At 38.7% G+C, this 15,155-nt stretch overlaps 1 protein-coding gene across 8 annotated transcripts in view; it reads left to right on the top strand.

Moving 5' to 3' along the window:
- The window catches only part of diaph2 (diaphanous-related formin 2), a 481,157-nt gene that overhangs the window by 186,436 nt on the left and 279,566 nt on the right, over positions 1 to 15,155 (top strand). For all 8 annotated transcript variants that reach the window (XM_081382679.1, XM_081382682.1, XM_081382680.1 and 5 more), the window contains 2 exons: positions 320 to 658; positions 4,951 to 5,065. In XM_081382679.1, coding sequence (XP_081238805.1) covers positions 320 to 658; positions 4,951 to 5,065 — 454 coding nt within the window. The remainder of the gene's footprint in view (positions 1 to 319; positions 659 to 4,950; positions 5,066 to 15,155) is intronic.

Raw genomic sequence — 15,155 nt, 5'->3', positions numbered from 1 at the left:
AACTCTTATTTAATGCATGTGAGAAGTCCCCCCCCCCTCTCTCTCTCTCTTTCTCTCTCTCTTTGTGATTTTAAGACTTGTTGTAATGCACTCTCCTAAAATTTAAAAGTCAGCTTCTGTAAACACTGTGTCTTTTATCCTCCACTCTCCTTTGCCCTTGTCTCACCCGCTAGTTCTGATGGGATAAAACATGTAATGGTGATAAAAGCTTGGGCCTTTGGGAATAGAGGCTGAACGGGAGTGGTTGAGATGTATGCTTGGCTCACAGAGGTCTCAGATGCCCTTTTCTTGTCTCTCACTCTTTGTAATCCCTTTGCAGGTCGCAGCAGGACCTGGAGTAGCCGGTGCCATTCCTCCACCACCTCCAGCAGGGGGCATTGCACCACCACCTCCTCCTCCGCCCCCTCCACCGCCCCCATGTGGTGGTATACCACCTCCTCCACCTCCTCCTCTACCTGCATCTCTGGGACCTCCTCCTCCTCCACCTCCACCCGGCTTCGGACCTCCACCTCCGCCTCCACCTCCTGGAGGAGGCCCGCCCCCACCTCCGGGTATGCCTTTGGCTCCTCCTCCGCTCGTTGTCCAGCTGCCTTACGGGCTGTTGCCCAAGAAGATCTACAAACCTGAGAGCGTCATGAAGAGGGTTAACTGGTCCAAGGTAAGAAAGACAAAGACACTATTGAACCTTGAGCAGTTTAAAAACACATGAGTTTTGAGAACCGAAAAACACACTCCAAGGTCAGGAATAAATTGCAAATAGTGGCTGTAATTTAGCCTTCCCAGCGTTTAAGAGGAAAATGAGAAGAAATGATGTAAAAGAGAGTTTGACTTTTTCAGTAGGAGTTGATGGTCCAAAGCCTACGAGTACATGCAGCTTATTAAAAAAAGCGTTGAGCCATGGGACAAGTAATTGTCCCATGGCTCACTCTGCCTCCCTTTCAAGATATCCGGCCGTAAACTATTTTATTAGCTCAAGTTTCCTTGCATGCATATTTTGGCAGTAATTGAATACACTTTTGAGTTAAAACAAAACAAAACAAAAATACATAAAACAATATTGAGTAATCCCCCATTGCTTTAAATGCGATTTCTATGGGTCAACCACTTCATGTCATCTTTTTCCTTTTAACTGTCAATCATTAATTTACCCATCGCCTTGGGAACTTTAACAGTCTGAAAAATTGATAATTTGTTATGGTACTTTCATCCTTATGTTCAACCTTGTCTTTAACTCTTTTATGCATCAGTGCTGAGAGGATAGAAGCCTCCACAAGAAGCAGAGTCATATAAAAAAATAAAAATAAAAATAAAGAACTCACAGTAAGAAACTCAATTAGCAATCATGCATTCAGTACATAATATAAATCAGGGCTACTCATCTCTGAAAAGCTCAAGAGCTACAAAGCAGGATCCATTCAGCCCCAAGGCCAACACTCCTTATTTTTGTGATAATTATTTTATATTAATGAGTTTGACTTTGTGTGGTTTGCAGTATGAGCAAATTACATCGAGTTTTATATTGTATATATTCTGTATTGAATAAAATACTTGCATTTGTTTGATCAAAAAATACAATAAAACAGTAATATTGTGAAATATTATTACAGTCTTAAAATAGCTGTTTTCTATTTTAATTTATTTTAAAATGTAATTTTTTCCTGTGATGGCAAAGTAAATCCTTGTGAAATCATTCTAATATGCTGATTTGGTGCTCTAAAACATTTCTTATTATTATCACAATTGTAAAAGTTTGTGCTGCTTATGTTTTTTGTAGAAACTGCAATGTCCCCTTCCCCCAAGAATAGAACGGATAAAATATTGTTTATTTGCATTTGAATTAATTTTTTTATTAAATCAAAACATTTTTACTGTCACTTTTGATCAAACTATTGTATTTTTGCTGAATAAAAATATGAATTTATAAACAAACAAACAAACAAACACAAAAGAAAACCTACTGACCCCAAACTTTTAAATGGTAGTGGGTGTGCACATATATAATTAGTAAATTAAATACGTTACACATGAATTAGTCATTTTAGTAGCTCATTTGATTATCTTCATTTTGTTTTATTTAATTTTATTATTTGCTCATTTTTATTTGCAAAAAAATATTATTATTAACAAATGAATAAATGAGTTTGGCAGTGCAGGAATCAGCGCAGTGCTTCACATTTTGTAATACTGGAGCTAAAAACACTGATTAATTAATATACTAAAATATTAGAGATTTAAGTATGTGCCTATCGTTTATTGACAAGTCAAAGTGATGTTACCATGCATGGTAACGCTGAGATCTCTCAGGTGGCATTATGCTGATGTGTCCGTGCTTGGTAATGGAGAGAGTGAGAGGATGAAAATGGGAATGCTAATCAGTTTGTATCTTGCTATTTTAAATCACCCACTGGAGACCCTTCCATCTCTCACAGCAGAGGAAGATAACAGCCAGTCAGTAAAAGCAGCCGGCAGCAGTAAAGTCGGGAAACACTCCAGCCTCTGCACTCCTCCCGATTTTTCCCTAAAGCATGTAACGGACTTCCAAATAGCCACATTGGAGATTGCTGCCTGGAGGTGCTGTAATGTAATTTCTCTAACCGTTAGAACACCCACACAGGGGAGCCGCACTCCTTTATGGAAAAGTAAATGATTGCTTGCATCTGTGGCTAAGACCATTTGGAGTTGCTCGTTTTCTGCCCAGAGATGGGTGTAGCCGCCCAAGGCGAGAGGAAGCTACAGTATTTCTCTCTGCTGCTTGAGCATGAACAAGGTCACCCTTGCTGAGCCCTGTGTTAATTACTATGTTTGGAAGAGTCATATTTTTTTTTCTTTTTTCTTTTCACAAGTGCCCTTATGAAGGTAGCACACTAATGAGACTGCTCCTTTCTCACTCTGTCAGTCTCTGTATCTCCACTGTTCAACTTAGATTTAGTGAGATTGTAAATGCGATCTGATACCAGTAATGTGGGTCATGATCGAGAATTTGGGGGCACACAACTCAATGAAACACTGTTGAATGAGTACCTTTACCATCTGGAGATTCAGAATGTTTCACATTGTTAGACATGCATTTGCACAACTCTATAAAATTAGCAAATGTCATAAAGAAATATTTCTCTAAAATAATTAGATTTAATTTAAGATTGGGACACATTTTATTTTGTAAACTGATTAACTTGACCTGCTAAACAGACTTCCTCCAATTTTTTGCTAGCTAAGACTATTTTTTTTTTTAATTCTGACTTCAGACACACTTACATTTCTGTGTTGCAGACAGATAACAGCTGAATTTAGAGGGGGTGGCGATGTTGCACAAAGCAAATAGTTTCACAATTAATTTACAGATTTGTTTTTTAAAAATACTTCACACAAGAATAAGCTGAGTGTGTAATTGAGAGGCATATGGACCACTACCTGTGTTCTGCTCCAGTTCTCTTCTGTGACGTGACACAAACTGAACTATATCATTTTCTTTAAAGCTTAAATTGCAGTTGAGGAAATGACCAGCTCTAGTTTATAATGAAAAGAGGATACAAATTGTGTTTATCCATAAATCTAGTAACTCCTTGTGATTCTGACAGTTCCTCTGGCTATTTTTTCCATATTCTAATTATATCCCACAGAATTCTTGGAAATAGTAGTATGTATGTATATGCTGTTGGGTATATTTTTTTGTAGTTCTTGGGGTGCAATTATACAGGTAACAACAACAATGTGCGCTGCGATTAAGAAAGAAATGTCTTTGCAAAGGTGTCATTTCATGCCAAACGTAACCTCTCATTTCCTTTTCTTTCGGGTTTGATGTGTGATGTGTTGATTGCAGAGCAAAAGAACAAATGAAAAAAAAAAAATCTTAGCATCAAAGTTTCTGATTGAAACACCTTATGGTGATAGACATTGAGGTTTGATATTGACGGTAAGAGGATGACAGGTGATAAAATCAAACTATTCCATATGCAGATTTCATCTATCCATCAATCCACCCATATGCAGACTCCATCCATCCATCCATCCATCCATCCATCCATCCATCCATCCATCCATCCATCCATCCATCCATCCATCCATCCATCCATCCATCCATCCATCCATCCATCCATCCATCCATCCATCCATCCATCCATCCATCCATCCATCCATCCATCCATCCATCCATCCATCCATCCATCCATCCATCATTCTGTATTTCAGCTGTTTTTTAAAAGCAACAATATCCATCTTAAAAATATGTAGTTTTACTCTACATAAATCTTTCTGCTGTCCTGGTGCTGCTGAGCTTTGGAGACCCTTTACTAAAGATGTCAGTGCACTAAACTGGAGGCTGTTTTATATGTATGGAGGGCTCTTTCAATTTTCCTTTTAGCAAAATACAGTAGCTTTAAAGTCTTAGGCTGTAAATTCTTTAAATTCTGCCAACACCTAATTTATAGCATACACACATGTTGGCTTTGACATGACGAGTAGCACAGTTGAATTCCCCTTTGCTAGTGTCTTAATGAAGCGGAGAGAATTAGCCAGAGATGATGAGGGGGAGGAGGTTACTATATGTAAACCGTAAAGGAGAAAGTACATAGTTTAAACTGCCACCTCTCTCTGCTAGTTTACATCACTTTGATCCTTATTTCAATCCCACACATAAACAGACACACACACAAGGAATGGGCACATATTTTATAGAATAAGAACAACATATTTTCACAGTCTAGTTGGTAAGTTGTCTGAATGACTGGTTGACTGATCAGTTGTATCACACATGTATGTACTATTATTGATGTTGTCTATCATGGCAAACATATACACAAACATACACTGAAAACTGCAGATAGAGTTCAAAATGTTTGATCATATTTAGTGGTGTATATTCATGCTGCTGTATGTTTGTGCTTATGTGTGCATTGGTGCTCACTTGCTGTATTCCTGCTGGTGTTTGATGGAGTTTTTCTGTGCTTGCAGATAGTGCCTCAGGAGATGGCGGAAAATTGCTTTTGGCTCAAAGTCAAAGAGGAGCGGTTTGAGAGTGCGGACATGTTGGGCCAGCTTTCACTGTCCTTCTCTTCTAAATCTAGAGGTAAGGACAACCTGCTTTGCCTCTCCTCCTAATCACATATGAACACATAGTCGTTTCTGTTACTCTGATGGCTGCTTTTATTCCTTTCAAACTCTCGGGAAACCAGTCATCTCTGTGAAATCTTAATTATCTTTATAAAGCTGTTTTGGTTTCCCCATATCTTCCCTTTTTTGGGTCTAAAAATCAGATTAAGGAAGTGTTTAGCTATGTGCCAATTAGCAGAGCTGCAGAGTTGGAAGTGTACTTTACAGTACATGTCAGCACAGTCAGTTTACAAAGCATCCCTCTTCCTTCACGGGATCCGTACTCTAAGCGGCTGTGGGTTTCGATAGGAGCAGAGGACAGACATGCTTGGTTAGCTTGGCTGCCTTTCCGCTTCACTGGAAGCCCCCCGAGAGACAGTGAAGAAGAAAGAACGCAGAAAGAAAGTTACTGTACAGAGAGTTGTACTTTTGTTTTGGGCAGTTTGTTTCTTTGTTTGCTTCCCCCGTTTATTCACACTGCTGTAGAAGGATAAAGTGGATGTTTCCTTCGGCAAACCAGCAAGTTGAACCTTTGACAGTGAATGGCCTCAGTAGATTTTAATGCCTGTTTCATAAAGGGGCATTGCAGAGGGCCTGTCAGACATTGAGCACAATTGAAGAGTCTGCTCATGTGTGCAGCGGTGGTCAGATGATCAGTCATTGAAGTGAACTGATCTGAGAGCAGATTGGCCACAGTGTGTGGAGTTTGCTAGCGTTAACCCACTGGCACAGCTCCAAATAACAATAACTCCTCTTATTCTTCAGTATTGACATTATATCAGTCTGTTAAACTCCATCCAGCAACACTTTAAGCATAATGTGGTGGTTTAAGATGTGCAGAAATGCCTATATGACTCTTGAATATAACCGTTGCTGGTTGCTACTGGGGTTTGTGCTTTCTCTTCTGAGATAGTGACAAAAACACAATCTGTTCCTGTGAAGCCGAATACCTTTTTTTAGATATAATTGTGTTTAGGTTTCATTCTTCTACACTTTGTATTGTTTCTTTAGTTTTTCTAAACTAGTTTTCCTAAAAGGTGTAGGTTTTATAAGTAAGAGTTGAGGAGTTCCTCTGGGACCCATCTTTGGCTCAGTTCCTATCAATTACGCCTGGAGCGTACCCACTGACTTGTCTCTCCCCAGGTCTGTTTCTGAACCCTAACTGCACGTCTTCATGAATGAAATATGCTTTTCTGTGTTTGATAGTTGTAGCTGCACTTTTAAGATGAAGCTAGAACTCTGAAAATCCAGCTTTGAAGTGTGTAAGATGCAATTTGGACCCATTCTGGAAACTTTCACACAACGAGTAGAACCTTACTTCCTCATACCACTTTTAATTAAAAGATTATTAACCAATGGTAAACCTCACTGCTAAAAAAACACTGAAAGGCAAAAGAGGATGATATTATACCACTGATAATCTTTGACTTTGTGACTTTGAACTGTTTGCCATCTGATGAGTGAGTCTCAGTGTGCTGCCAATCTCTAAAATATACTTTCACGCCACCAGTTGGAGGGGGTGGTAGGTGGTGTCCTCACCCTGTCTCCAGCATTTTTTGAGACTTTGTGCAGCTGGCAGTCTCCAGGGATGAATTACTTTATAAGGCTTCACAGATGCTTGGTTTGGCCGCACACTATAAATCCTCATAGCAGAGCTGGCAGGGCAGTCATTGGTCAAGATTTGCTTCAATTGTCTGCACAACTACCGCTTTATTTATGTATTGGTGAGTGTGGTCTGCAGACTAACAGTGCTAGGGAAAGCATTCTAGATGACTTGCTTAAAACATCTGTCTGGAGACTGCCAGGTAAAGTGTAGAGACTTTCCCTCTGTAAAGTATACAAAACAAGCCTCTGTTTTCTTCAGAGTGTGAGTCTTACTGGTGTTTGAGATTTGATACTTGCTCTTTTCCATTTCAAGTTCCCTTTTCCCGCTTAACACATTATTTTGCAACCTATTTCAAATGTTTCAATCAATTTCAAACACAATTTTTTTGGAAGTTTTGGAAGCTATGTAGTTTTTCTGAATTTCTTCCATCAGTGTAGATAGTGTACACAGAACTGGTTAAATTATTGATAACATTTTGAAATCAAACATTTAAATGCTAATGCTAACTCTTTTGGTTCTTTCTTTTTTTGCGCGTGGACTAAAATTTAAGAACACTAGCATGCAACTTAAAGAGAATAATTACCTATTTGTGTTGCCTAGTTAAAATCTGGAATATGTCTGATTCTTATAAACCCAAAACTTGGGGAAAAAAATAATTTGAATAGCATTATTTGAATAAAATGTTTTATTAATTATTTACATTTCCAGAGTTATGCTTCATGCCATCTGGGGGCAGTTTGGCTTACCACAGTTTAACCCCAGTTTGAGAATGATTGATACAAAGAAAATACTCACTATTTGTTTAATCAATGGTAGGGCTGGGTATCGTTCAAAATCTTTCGATCCGGTGCCATTTTCGATACCTCAGTTTCGATACCGGTTGCTAACGATACTTTTTTCGATACCAATTTTATGAAATCCATTTTAACAAGATTACATTACACATTACCTCAGAAAATTTTGGTTTTATTTTTTCAGTTTGACTCATGCTCCTTAGCCAGTGCACAAAGGAACAAAAAAAGCATAAAGGAACAAAAAATGTTTTATAAAGAGCTCATGCTCACCAAAGCTGAATTTTTTTATATATATAAAAAAATACAGTAAAACTTGTAATATTGTGAAATAGTATTACAATTTAAAATCTTATTTGAATATATTTCAAAATGTAATTTATTCCTGTGATGTCAAAGCTGAATTTTCAAAATCATTACTTCAGTCACATGATCCTTCAGAAATATGAAAACAGTTTGCTGCTTAATATTTTGGAAATGATCATATTTTTTCATGGTTCTTTGATGAATAAAAAATTTCAAAAGAACAGCATTTATTTAAAAACTAAATATTTTGTAACATTACACATGTTTTAATGTCACTTTTGATAACTTTAATGCATCCTTACTGAAAAAAAAATTCTGACTAACCAACACATTTTTGAACGGCTGTGTACACTCAGGTTATTATTGCAATATAAACACTGTCAGAGTGATCAACAAGGTACCTCTTCATTTACCAGTAGAAGGCGAAGCAACTTTCTGCTATTATGTTTACTCCGTGGCTGTGCTCTGTCAAGGTCTTCATCTTATTTGTCGTGGTACCGATCTTTGCAGCAATTATTTTACCTCAAATACTGCATCGCGCACTGTTGGCATCGAGCCTGGAGAAATGTACCCACACTTTTGATCGACTTTTCCACATCTTTAAGGTATTATGTGTGTTTGCTCGCCTCACGTCTCATGAATATGTGCGCGGAGAGTTTGTGTTTGTGTACTCGCGTCTCGTATGCGCGTGGAGAGTTTGTGCGTCCGTGCACGCGCGCGTCTCAAATGAGTATGTGCGCGGAGAGTTCCGCGCTTCTCGTGTGTGTAGTTACGCAAACTCTTCACATGTATGTGCGTGAGCGACTTTATGTGTGTCGTTGTGCATTTCATATGTATTTGTTTGAGCACTGACGTTGACGAGTTAACCCCTTAGGTATCGAAATCTGGTACCGAACAACATGTCATTTTTCGATACTCAATAGTATCGAGGCAATTCGATCGGTACCTAAAAAGTATCGAAACTCGGTACCCAGCCCTAATCAATGGTCTATCCTCTGCAAACATGCTCAGGGCTTGATCTTTTTTTTAAAAAAACTCAAGTGTTCTGTGCCCTTTCATCCCAAATTATAGTCTCGTAGATTAGCATGTCTGTTCACAGTCGCCACTTGTTCAATATGCTTCAGAAACAACCTGAGCCTTTTCAGAAATGCAGTTTAGACCTCATTTAAATCCTCTTCTTTGCCAGATTCCGGTTTTATTGTAATGTTGTTTTCCTTGTTGCCACAGTTGCTTGGCCTTTCCACCCCCTCTATCTGGCACTCTTATTCCCTATTTCCCCCAGACACCCTTCGCTTGGTGGTATCAATCAATGGTTCTGCTTGTGTTTCTGCTTGGGGGATCAAATCAGATACACTGGTGGATTGAGTGTGTGGCATGGCCTAGTGCATTTGAAAAGCAATTCAACGCCTCCGCTTTTATGTGCCGCTGAAATAAGATGGATGCTGGCAAAACTTGCTCCTCCTCTTGCCCTAATAGGTTTTCTTCACCACTGACATATCCTCTCAAGAAAATAGAAGTCTGACTTTCTGGCACGGTGATGACATGCATTGCTTGTTGCTTTTGAAATATAAACCACATTAGCACCACCGTCCTCTTTAAATGGTGCATCATATGAATTCTTACTGAAATTTGAACTCACAGCAGCACCTGAACACTTCACTGATATTCTCTCTGAAAGCACATACTCCTCCTTTTTCCTGCTTGGTGAGGAAAGCTGTGGTTTTTTTTGCATCGGTTTGAAGTGCAAATTGATGTTGAATGAAGTCATATGGTAGCTTTTTTTCTGTCACATACATAACAGTTACTATCAACAAAAACCTGAAATGAATGAGTTTTTTTGGGGAGGCACTGCTCAGCCCCACTCTTGTCTGTGCTTTGAGTGGCTCAGGCAATAGATGAGTTTGATCTGGGTAAATTAAGTGTGATAGGATGGTGAAGAACGCTCCTGGCTGCTCCACAGATGGAGCTCTGAAGCGAGATCTAATGAAGATGTATTTTAATAATTGGTGTCAATGCTGAAGTAATTCATGGAGAAGGAGGAGCCCAGGGCAGTACTTGACCTCTAAAAGGAGAACTACCATCATTTTTGTCTCTTAATGACCAGTGAGCCTATGATGAGAAAGAAAGATAGAGAAAAAGCAATGAAAAGCAATTGGGGGTCAAGTTGTGGAGTTCCATCTATCTCTCACATGATCAGCAGTTAATTTTAAAGCAGTGCCCTGCATGATAATACAGCAGCAAATGAAATAATGACAGCTGTCAAACAACTAAACATTTTAATCGAGTTAATTGCATTATATGCAAAATTATCACATTTGTTCAAAATCAAAAATAATTGCAGTTATTTGCATATACACTAAAAACCCAAGTAAGAGAATTTAACACATCACAAAATTGTGACAGATGTAAAAAGCGTTGGATAGGCATTTAAAAGTGGCTTTAGAAGTCAAAATATTGTTTGTTTTTTATCCATTGGGCAATCAAGTTTGTCAATCTTTTTTTAGAGAATAAGGGACTGTTCACACAGGTTGCATTTTTGAATTTTGTCTATGCTGCTGTTTAATTTGTTGGTCTATGTAAAATCTTAGGCCATTGCAATATGTCACACTGTTTTTCAGTGTGGCTTTGTCGAGGTGCATTGCCTGTCGAATTAATAGGAGTTGCACTTACCGAAGACTTAAAAAGCGTAAGAGTGGTATTTAAAGGATAAATTGTGAATTGTGGCATTTCTTATACATTTCTTGGTATAAGTAAGAGTTATCGGGCCATGGCTAATTGTTCCTATTTTTTTCATTGTAATACATTTGGATAATTTAATTAAATTTGATTTAATTAATTTTTTATTATTTTGTGTTATATTATTATTTTATTTTCAATCACATTGAAAAAAATCACATTAAAATATTAAATTGACAGCCCGATATATCCATAAATAATTTTTTTCTGTTTTTTTTTTCTTCCATTCTGCAAATTTGATTTAATATTGAACAGATGTCACAGTGTCAAATGAAGCAGAATGCACATTCTCTATGTGTTGATTTTATGTATAGAAGAACTGTGATATTTTTTTCCCCACCACCTATTCATGTTCAGTGCTTATATGAACGTTCACTTTTCTGTCTTTTTAGATTGTCTGCCAGCTGAGGCATCAATGTCAGATTTTCCTTTTAAAAACATGGCTGTGACTCAGGACCTCAGCTCCCCCAACAAGGAGCCTGCATGGTCCCCCTTCATCAGCCAAAATGTCATCAAATTCTCTCTGAACAACTGACTCCACTCCTCCCTTCTCCCTGACATTGTGTGCCCCCGCCAAGGCTTAATCCTTGTGTTATGGAGGGTTAAATCTGATAGGGATGCACCGATACTGCGTTCGTGTACTTGTACTCATACTCAAAAAAATGCTCCGGTACAAACAACCGATACCAGGCAGTGTGTGTACAGTGCTTGTGTCCAGACAAAGAAACATTGACAACAGAGAGTATAATGGGGATACCAAAGAAGGCTGTTGCATATTCTTGATTGCTGATCGTTCACTCAGCACACGTCATTTGGATTAAAACTAAATCATATATGTAATTAAAACATGAACTGTTACCTGTTCTATGTATAACGAAGGGTTCCCTATTATTACAGGACGTTTGCAAGTCAAGAAGTTTCATGAAAGTAAACATCAGAAGCGTGTGGCCCGAAACTCCGTGTCTCAGACAGCGTGCGAATACTGAATTTAATATCTTTCATGTCTTGCACTTGTATGGACAAATTAACACAAACTGTGTGCCGACTAATATGATTTATATTATTTTGGTTTCTCTACCCAATTCATTTAAAAATTACAAATGGAGTGAAAATACAGGTACCGGTATCAGTACACGGTATCGGCAAGTACCAAAATAAAAAAAGTATCGGTATCAGACTCATTCTGGAAAAAGTGGTATCGGTGCATCCCTATAATCTGATATCTGAAATGACCTTGACACTTTATGATGGAATCAGACCTAACCAGTTTGTGATCAAATGCCTCAGATATGCTGCCCACTACTTTGTTTCTATACCAAGAGCTCTTACGCCAGGGTTTTTATTTTCCTGCATATCATAAAAGCTTGCTCAAATCCTTACACAGACTGTTAGATATAAAACAGAAACAAGACCCCCTAAGAGTTTTTTTTATATATATATTTTTTTATTGCCTTGTTGTCAGTTCCAAGCCTGTAATCTGTTATGACAGCAGTGTTATGTCTTTGAAAAAGGACATATAGGCATTACCATGAACAGACACAAATGTATTGTATGTAACACAACAGATCTCCCAGTATCAAAGGAAGCTCCTTGAGGTTTCCATACTGGGCTTTGCAATATAGGACCACCACCTGATTAAAATTGTTTATTTCCATACCAGCCAATCCTGTTATGCCCTGCGGCAGATGAATGTGGGACGCAATGGAATTGTTCTCCAGCCTGGCTCATATTAACAGCTTGGTCTTAATGCCACAGTAAAATAATAAAGGAGGCTTTTGATAAGCAGCATGCTAAAGCGCTTTGAACAGGGTTAGATCATTCCACTTGTCTCCCCTAAGGACAGAGCTGTTTATTGCTGATGCTGTTTATTGCGAATGGAAGCATCTGCCAGTGCAGCTCTGTCCACATGACTCTGGCCCTCTCCCTCCTCTCTCTCTTTCTCTTCCATAACTCCAGAAAATCACTCATCCTCAGACGTCAACATATCCATCTGGACCCAAGGCTACCCAGTCTTGTACTAAAAACTCAAGTGAACACACTATTTCTCCCAACACACACGTTTGATGGCATGCTCTTTCTATCATCAGATCACTACTGGTTTTGGCACCTGCACTTTTATAAAATCACAGCTTTTTTCTCAGCTTGTGTATATGACAGTATTGGAAGTGGAGACATACCACTATCGGAAATCGTAAATTCATGATGCAGTCATTGTCAGATTGTATTGCTTATTTGAAATGTTATTGAAACGGTTATTCTTCAGTCTGGACCAGCAACGAACCAGCTTGCCTTAAAGTGATACCCGTGTACCCTTGTGACCTTGAAGCTCTGCTGTAGATTTTTGCTCTCTTCTAATTCTTCTCCACTGAAAGCAGAGTACTTTATCAAATCTGCAGTGCTAATTCCAAAATAGAGTTGCTTTCTGGTGGCATGCGTCTGAAAAGAAAGTGATTTCTCTAATTGCTCTCATGCGCAGAGCCAATTTGTCTCAATAAAGCCAATGTGGCCCGTGCTAATTTTTCTTTGTTTGCCCACTGTGCTCAGCCTCAGCCTAGGCCCACAGTCTCGCTCATTTTTGCCGTTCTCTAATAAATCACATATGCAGGAAAATTAGATAGTTAAATATTAATGGGTTGTAATGAGTTTATTGTGCATTAGAGAGGCCACAGGGGGTGACCTGGATACAGAAGTCGGTGCATTTTGAGAAGGATACCCCACTGTTCCTGGCTCTTATCGCTATACTTGGATGTCCCACTGACTTTAATCATCTCATCTCAGAGGGGAGCAATTTGGGCAACCACTGCACTTTACAACCCATTTGAAAATACCACCATGCCGTGGTACCTGTCTCAAAGAAACTCTAAAACTTTGTCTTTGCCTCATAACTCCTCATTTGGGGGCATGTTTTGGTGCAAGGTTTTGCTTGCTGCTTATATCATGGACTTCTGAGTAGGCAGTGGAAGTTGTTTCTTTTTCTCAACTTGATTTCCCCTGAGAAAGTTAAAAGACGACATTGTTGTACGCTACTGCAACATGATGTCCAAATCTGGTTTGAAGTCTAAAGAGCGCTATGAAAATCCGATAATTATGTTTTATACATGGAGTAGCTTTTAAATATATAATGCTACTTCTCAAGCTGTTAAGCCTGAGATTAATGAAAGTTTTCCGGCGGAATATCTTTCAGCTAAACAAGTCGTATTATCTTAACAAGTACTCACTATAAGACAAGTATTCTGGTTTAATTTCCCAGGAAAGAGAAAAGTAGACATTAGTTGAGACATTCTGATTTGTTCAAAGAAAGAACATTCATATTCATAGGCTTAATCGCTGTGTCACAATTCTAGTTTTGCATTTGCTGATGATCTTATGTTCGGTACAGTAGTGTGACATGATTGCATGAGCTAAGACTGAGATGAATACGCCCTGCATCACCTGATAATTTATAGTTCTCTTGTCAGTATGAGGTACATGAATAATCAATAGCTTTTCAAAATAGTGACAGAGGGAGTAAAAACAAGACTGAAATAAGGAAGTGAAAACAACTGCATCAAATCTACTTCCACAATAAGGCATCCCAAACATGGGCATGGGAACTCTTTGTACCTCAGAAAGATCCGCCCCACTCTTGGCGTGGTGATGAGCGTGTTTCTATCGCTGCTGAGGTTTAGAGATATTCATGTCTGCATATGTTAATAGAGCTACTTCCCCAGTGTTTCTCGTGCTAGAAACTGACAAATGACAGTACTTGAATGCAGTAATATCTGCAAATATTTCTAAATCAATTTGTTCTGTAGACCACAAGGTTGCGTGTAGTTTCATACTTAAATATGTTGTCTATATAGATTAGCACAACACATGTTTTAAAAAGTTATCATCCACTGTGTTTGATTGAAATTGCAGTACATTAACTTAGTTAAGTGTCATTTTGATTGTAATTAAACTCTACAGATTTGAGAGAGAATGTATTTAAATTTATTAAAATATAGTCAACACAGCTGTTTAAAAAAAGTATTATAGACTTCCTCTATCGTGTCAGCATCATCCAAATGCATTTATGTTTTATTTTCTTTCCGCTCGCATTTTTTTTCTTTTTTCTGGTCATGTTATCAGTGGTAATTGCCGCTATAGTCTCTTATCTAAATGTTACATTTCCCAGACTGCAACTTTATTGGCTGTTCGAGCAGTTTGACTTCTAATTTCCATACAAATCAAAATTGGTGCAGAGGCTACATCTCCGTGTGATCCTCTCCCCCTGCTCTCCAGGCCTGTGTGGTGACGTCTTATCATGTTTAATTTGTCCCCGAGACTCTGAGGTGGAATTGGTTCAGGGTGGCGAGAGAGTGTGGAGAGAGGTCTGAAGAGTAGAGGGAACGACGATCTCGCTGCTCCCCCCATCACCTCCCCTCGCCCTCCTTTCGGATAAACAATCCCGGTGCTGCATGCTCAAGATGGAGCCTCGCTGAATATCAACAACACACTCCGCGGTGTGAAAAGCCTCTTCTTCGTGGAAAGTTGAGCTGAGAGCCTAGACAGCCGCACAACAGCCCTCGTCCTGATTGGAGACTGGCGTTACAAAGACAGTTTGGGGAAAAGAGAGAAAAAATAGAGTAAGTTTGTGAAGGGTATTG

Source organism: Scardinius erythrophthalmus (genome assembly GCF_964197995.2).
Source record: "Scardinius erythrophthalmus genome assembly, chromosome: 13".
Lineage (NCBI taxonomy): Eukaryota > Metazoa > Chordata > Actinopteri > Cypriniformes > Leuciscidae > Scardinius > Scardinius erythrophthalmus.
This window is presented reverse-complemented; position numbering and strand designations above follow the sequence as displayed.